Source organism: Python bivittatus, unplaced genomic scaffold, assembly GCF_059951505.1.
Source record: "Python bivittatus isolate LINGU-HERP-01145 unplaced genomic scaffold, Pbiv_v1 ctg000340_np1212, whole genome shotgun sequence".
Taxonomy (NCBI): Eukaryota; Metazoa; Chordata; class Lepidosauria; order Squamata; family Pythonidae; genus Python; species Python bivittatus.
In genome coordinates this window covers 17,052,223-17,059,805 of record NW_028277056.1, presented here as the reverse complement: position 1 = coordinate 17,059,805, position 7,583 = coordinate 17,052,223, and the positions used below count along the sequence as shown (strand labels likewise).

The 7,583-nt window shown below is 39.4% G+C and overlaps 1 protein-coding gene across 2 annotated transcripts in view; it reads right to left on the bottom strand.

The window, feature by feature from the left end:
- Nucleotides 1-225: 225 nt before the first annotated feature.
- AASDHPPT (aminoadipate-semialdehyde dehydrogenase-phosphopantetheinyl transferase) overlaps nucleotides 226-7,583 on the bottom strand; it is a 35,143-nt gene continuing 27,785 nt past the window's right edge. For both annotated transcript variants that reach the window (XM_088140632.1, XM_088140633.1), the window contains exon 7: nucleotides 226-6,103. In XM_088140632.1, the coding sequence (XP_087996758.1) occupies nucleotides 5,951-6,103 (153 nt within the window). In that variant the 3' untranslated portion in view covers nucleotides 226-5,950. The remainder of the gene's footprint in view (nucleotides 6,104-7,583) is intronic.

The following is a 7,583-nucleotide window of genomic DNA, read 5'->3' as shown; positions in this document are numbered from 1 at the left end:
GACTTTTAAATCCCAGATGTTTTAGGGTTTTTATGCTGTCCCTCCCCCCCTCCCCCCCCAAATGCTTTGAAAGCAGGGAGTTATATTCTTAGGATGTATATTTATGTATAAGCTCTATACCCTTGCTTACTTTTGCAAGGGGATAAGAATGATTATCCTCTGGATAACAAAATGAAGTATTCCAAGACAGAGAAACTATACAGACAATCTAAGATAACACAGCCAAACTTTATTACATATCCTCTGTCCCCAAGACATCAGCAGGCATGCATGAAACTAGAAAGGCATGCAAAGAGCCAGAAGTGATTTGAAAATGCTCAATGCAGTCAATCAGTACTCAGAGGCTCTACCGGTTCATCAGGTGATGACTTCAGAACAAGCTTTTAAAGCAACTCTTATCTCCTTAGAATTGCAACCATTACCTTTCTCATTACTAGGCAGCCGGTACTTCTGCCAACTGCCCTACCCCATTTCCAAGCACATACACCAAATATAAAACTCTTTACTATGATGTAAAGTAAAATTTTAGAAATGTGATAACTGCTGTCTGACTTAAATCCTATAGGAGTGGTACTTGGCTGTGTCCAAGGGCGGTTTGTATGGAAATGACAATATATCCATCAGCCAGTTAATCATGTATAAACAGTTCATTTCGGGTAAGGAGAAATGAATTTTATTATCGGTATCCATTTAATAATCTTGAGAATTATCTAAACAGAATTTATAATGTTTATTGCAGTGCTAATGAGAACAGCATAGTACATTCGATGTTGGGAGGCAAATGTTCACAAATATACTCAATTTCTCAGCACAGTTTGCTATAATATTAATTTTTAAAGATGATGTCTAAGTTTACTTTCGGATGATTCATAACCTCTCTGGTAGATATCTTTTGGCTATTCTAGCCATTTTTATTTTTTGGGGGGGGGTGTAAACTGGGTACACTTCTAGATTGTCTATAATGCACATGCCACTCAAGAGCATTTCTCTTGGTACTATGATTCTTTGTTGAGAGTTCACTTGATATTAAACGGATCAGATTTGCCCTTTTATAAAATTTGGGACGATTTAAGGATAGAAATGGAATGAACATGGGAAGATACCTTCCTGAGACAAACCACTTTCATTCTCATCCTTTATACTCTGAAAAATTCACTCATTCATTCACAAATAGGCTGGCAAATTTTTAGCACATTCTAGGTGACAGGATGACACTAGAAGGCCTCCTACTGTCTCCACGGTCAGGAAACTGACTTAAGACCCTTGGCCCTTTCAATATTTCCCATTCTTACCTTATCACGAGGTAGGATGTCTACTACTAAGTGTCATATGCTCCTCATAACAAGACTTTTATCCATTCATATTCTAAAAGTAGCAAAATTTTGCTACAATATGTGTAAGCTTCACCCCCAAATGGTTGCTAGTACTTACTGATGTTATGAGTTAACTTTCTTTGTTTTACTGGATGTATTTTTATTGGTCAATGACCAAAATAAAGTTTACGTCTCTCTATATCTGTGTAATGAATCACATAAGCCAGGGTAGATTCTATCCTGCCTTGATTTCTCCTTCACCCAACAGACATTTCAGATCATAAGAATTTATATTATAGGCCAGTGGTCTGCTTAAGCAACCCAACAAGCCACAATATTACATAAAGTTCTCTTAGGTTTGATTGAAACAAATAAGAGATATATGAGGTAGGAGAAAGGTAACTAGCCTGCTGAGCTGAGAAGAGGCTGGCAGGAAGAGAGAGACCCAGCAACCACTGGCTTTGTCTCCGTTCATCTGCCAGCAATCCTAGTTCACCCAAGTAAAGGTGGCTCAATGGAGGAAAAAGGGTACCTCCACCCATGCATGAGACACAAATCAGTGTAGATAGAAAGAATGCGTCCATGCTAATATTTTTGTAATTATTGAAGATTAAATAGAAGCAGAGCTCTCTTGAATTATGTTTCTTGGTTTGAACATATTTAGAAATGGGACTTCTGCTTCACATCCCTTATATCCCTAATTAAATGTGGGTGTTCGGGTGTATGTGTGAGAAAGGGGAGTTTTAAGAGTGTAGGCAATAGAAATGCATTTGGGATTCAGACTAAACCATTTCTGCTGTTCAATTAGAAGAAGAAAAATAATTTTGTTTTATGTACGTTTATTCCAAATGTTCAGATCTCTTTCAAAGACAATTTAACATTTTTACACATTCACACTGAGCAATCTAGAGTGCATGATTAATAGTACTGACAATTAGCAACATATACTAAAAGGTAACTTTCTGAAGAATTGAGGCAGGGCTGAATTGTAAACTAAGACATTTCACAGGGGCTATTTTACTGTTATGCTTTGAATTTAAAATTCAGAGACACTGAATCATACTATTTATAAAGATGCATAGCTTTAGAAACTTGTGCTTTTAATAATTTATATGTGCAGTAGGAAAACATGAGTGCCTAAAGAACTAATGCAACAGTGCCAGCTAATCAGAAAAATCTGGTAAAAGAGAAGGTTTCCTATGTTTATGAAGATTCTCAGTCATCCAGGTGGAATTGTCTGGAGGTTGAGTCATAGCAACTGGACTTCTTTTCTTTCACTCCTCTCTCAAACCACCTATCTTCTCTGTCCAAAATGTGAACATTATTGTCCTCAAATGAGTGTCCTTTTTCTTTTAGGTGAAGGTGAACTGCTGATTCTGGCCCTGTGTTGTTGTTCCTCCTGTGCTGGGCCATCCTCTTGTGTAAAGGCTGTAATCCATTTATTTATTAGGAAGGAATCCATTTATGCCAAAGTGGAAAATCCTTCCCTCAGTAGAGGTGGAGGCCTCAGACACAACTTGTCTCCCATTTTCCAGACTGCCCTTTCAACAGTCCCCAGGAAGATTAAGAACAGTTCAAAAATTCACGAGGAAGGCAACACTTAACATCCCCCTGGGGATGAGTGAGGGATTAGGAGTAAGACATCTACATCTCAAAGACTCTACTAATCACATCTCCTATTGTCCCTTCAAGGAGCCTATCATGCTAGTAAGAAACACAGCCACCCTGGAAGACTTTTATGGGGTCCCCCTAACCAACTTTTTTAGACTGAAGAAGCTGCTTGGACAAGTAGTGAAACGTCTCTAACCAAAAAGAAAAGAAGTCCAGTTGCCATGACTCAACCTCCAGAGGTTTCCTGTGAAAGAAAATTCTGTTGAAATGCACAGTTAAGATCTGCACTGAAAATCCAGACAAATTATTGAGAATGGTACATTGCAGAAAAAAGGATTTAATACCGTATCACAGCACCAGCCCATATAGTTCAACATTGTCTCTCTGCCTGGAAGATTTACAACACCTTATGCAGAAGCCTTTTCGCTTCCTGCCACCTGCCAAAGATGTTAATGGACATTAAGGAAAAATGGCCAGAACTGTAGAAAAAGCATTAGGAAATTTAAGGCTCACAATATAATTTTAGGCTGCAGAATTAGTTTCCAAATTATGGGAAGCAAGAGTGCCATTCTATTCTGCTTTGGCCAGATTTTATCCTGAGCATTGTGTGCTATTCTGTGTACCACATTTTAAGAAGGATTCAAACATAATGGACCAGATTCAGAGAAAGGCAGTAAGAATGATCAGGGGACTAGGAACTAAGCCATATGAAGAGAGACTGAAGGAACTCGGCATACTGAAGGAGAGACGATATAGCATCTTCAGATGCCCAAGTGGTTGGCACGTGAAAGCTCACGATATGTTCTCTATCATCTCACAGGCCTGGTTACAGAATAATGGATTTAAATTACAAGAAGGAAGTTCCTGATTAAATATAAGGAGAAACCTCCTACATTTAGGAGCAGTGGAATCAATGACTCAAAGCGGCGGTGGGATCCCCTTTGCTGGAGGTGTCCAAGCCGAGGCTGGAGAGCGAGCTCTTAGGGATGCATTTGAATTTCTGCATTGAGCAGGGTATTGGATTTGATGGCGTTAATGACTTGCATCTCTAAAACTGTACCAGCTGGATTTCTGTATGAAAAAGACTGATTTATTGCTGACCAGTACATCCCTTGATAATCTGAAAACAGAGATAAAACCAGTATGGAAACACATTTATAATTTTCAGGTACCACTGAAACTCTAAGGTAGCCACAGTAAACTAGAACACTACCCCAGTATCCTCTCTAACTAAGGAAAAAGGAGAAGACAGAACCTGATGAAAGATACAGTAGGACAGGATAAATATGATATCCTATAGGCACCCACTCCTGATGGGTTACAATCCTTACTGGCACCCAATCCCTCCTCTCCAATTTTGGATAAACACTGTGTGAATTTGTGAGATTCAGACTTTTGAAGGTGATGGCACTTGATGCCAGAAAAGCTTGACTCCTAATATGTTTCTCATAGGGCCTGAGAATGTTCTAGAAAGTTCATCTATTCTCCAGGATCTCTCCATGGTACTGAAGAACACTGAAACTTGCTTGCTTTCTTCCATTGTCCATCTAGTCCAGGGACCCACAATCTTTTTGGGCCTATGACTACATTTAGAATTTTGAGAAAATATTATGGGGCCTTTCAAAAAGGATGCCATAGCGAGTGAAACAAATAACAAAACATCCATTTAACAGAAGACAAACTGGTGAGGCTGCTCTCCAAGTTTAGGTTTTACCGGGCAAATGCCTCTGGCTCTACATAAGGCCAAGGGACACTTTTGAAAATAGAAATTATGGTGGAGGATGGTACTGTGCAGCATCTATTTCTAACTAGAAGAATCTTAAAAAAAAAGGGGGGGGTATTGAACCTGACAAACACCAAAAGATGTATCATGGAATACATTGATGTCTAGAAGTGCCACACTGGGGACACAGGATCTACTCCCATAATGCCTACTCTGACTGGCAATCGCTTTTCAAATTCTCAATAACAGATTTTTCATACCCCTTGTCCTTTAATTCTTTTTTGGAGACTAAACTTGGCTCAGGTCTGGACACTCCATGTACTTAGACTACCTTTACAAGAAACTCTAGATTCTTTTCCTGGATGAACTCCCACCCATTCTGGGCACAGTCTTGAACATTTCTATGACTCCACTGCAATCCAGGGAACAAGATCATTTCCTAGATTTAGACCATAGCTTTCACATACAGATGCACATTCAGTTTTTAAAAATAAATACTCCAGGAAGTAGAGGGTATAAAACTCACGACAACCATCTGCTGTTACGACTAGGAGGTATATTAAACCACACCTGTTATGCAGGAGTTTCTTTTCATTACTTCTGGTCATTGCCTGGAAGTACAAAGCCCAAAAGCAGCTGTTTCTATTTCCTTTCTCACATCCACATTTATTAGATATGTCAATCTTGGCAACTCTGTAATTTATATAGACAGGCTTGCATAAAGTCTTTCCCTTAATATTACAGAACACCATCATTATCCCTTTTCAGCACGGTACGGCCACCAGAGACCACTTATTTTTGGGTGGAAGTCATTAATGTGACCTTGTACTTTTCTTTTTCCATTCATGTCCATTATTTGGTGGGGTGGTGCATCTGAATATATATGAATTAATGTAGGAACAGCAAGAAAATTCATCATGTAATACCATATCAGCATATTTCTTTGATGAAGAAGTGGACATATACCCTTATCCTCTACATCTCATGCAATTACACAGGTCATTCCACAGAGAAAACTGATACATGCCTAGGAGAAAATAGGAATATACCAATTCTTGCATTGCAGAGAACGAAGAACCAGCCACTTATACAAACTAAGCCAAAGAACAGTTAAATCAAATCTGAGGGGGTATGAAATAGGAGAATTATTTACAAAGTATACACAGCAAGCAAAACAATAAAAAAAAGTTTCTTTCCCCCAAATACTCTCTCCCTCCCCCCCTTTACCAATTAGCTGTTGGTAAAATAACAATTTGCAGACTCTGAAGGCTTTCAATTTCTTTTTCAGTAAATCCAGCCTCTCTCATCTTGGATTACAGCTCTGTCTTGCTGGCATTTCCTGTCTCGAACAAAAGCTTTCCCAGCAGGCAGGGTCTTCGGGTGCAAGAGGAATAGCAGAGGTGACTAAATCATTGAAAGTCAATATTGTAAATGCAGTCTTATTGGTGGGAATGACCTAAGAGACGGAAAAAATGGATTAAGATTTCCCTGATTGAAAAGGAAGGCTGGGATTATTTCTCTTTGTTTGCCATGTTTAAAAAAATAAGTTATTTTGCAGATGTGAAATTAAATAGAAAGAAAATAAATAGTTTTCAAGTCAATCAGTGCGTTCAAATTTGATACAGATCCTAAAAAATCTGAGATGTGAATGCTCACATCTCACTAGAAATAGCGGAGATAGTACTACCAAATTTAATTTATAGGTAGACTGAAACTTGCTCAAGAAATCCAAAACAGTCGCATTTGACAATGTTGTAAAAAAACTGTTAAAAAAGAAGTTAAACAGAAAATCAAGAAGTCAAATGTCTCTAGTTTACTTGGAGATTAGTCATCAACACAGTAATTGAGCTAGAATGTGCATCATAGGTCAAGAAAGGCACTACCCAAATCCAAGAAGTTACTATGATTAATGAATACTGCCAAGAAAACTATTAGAAAAAATAGTTCGTTTTTAAGGAAATGGAAATATCCTCCATATGAGAAAAAAGGAATAAAGCATATACAGTGGAACCTCGGTTTACGAACTTAATTTGTTCTGTAACTCTGGTCGCGACCCAAATTGGTCGCGACCCGAAGCAAATTTTCCCATAAAGTTCAATGTAATTACCGTTAATCCGTTCTGGCGTGGAGGACAGGAAGGCGGCTATTGCTTGGAGGGAGAGTCCCCCTCCCTACGACCATGTGTCAGGGGTGGAAAATGGCCACGGATCACATGTCGGGGCAGAAAAATGGCCGTGGACCACGTGTCAGGGGTGGAAAATGGCCGCGGACCACGTGTCGGGGCGGAAAATGGCCGCGGACTGGGTCACGAGAGGGAAAATGGCCGCAGATCCTGTTCGTAACCCGAGGCGGAGTTCGCGAACCGAAGCAAAATTTTGCGGCCGGAGCTGGTTGTCACCCAAAAAGTTCATGAACAGAAGCGTTCATAACCCGAGGTTCCACTGTACAAAATAAATGCCAAGAGACAAATAAATAGGGTTGGCAACTTTTTTTTTAAGTCAGGGGCTGCAATTCATTCCCTGCAGTGGTTAGAAGCTTGCAGATGATATTATTGGAAGGTGGTAATAACATCAAGTTGATTTCAACTCTTAGTGACCACATGGATTTTTTTCCCAGGAGGATCTGTCCCCAGCCTGGTCTTTCAGGTTTTCCAACAGTGCACCCATAATTGCGGTAACTAAATCCATCCACTTTGCTGCTGGTCTTCCTCTTCTTCTCCTTCTTTTCACCTTTCCCAGTATTATAGACTTCCCCAAAGAGCTAGGTCTTTCCATTACATGTCTGAAGTATGATCATTTGAACCTGGTAATTTGTACCTTGAGTGAGAACTCTGGGTTGATATGTTCAATGATCCATTTGTTCTGTTGGCTATCCATGGTATTCTTAGAGTCTTCTCAGACCCCAAAGTTCAAAAGTGCCAATACTCTTTCTATCCT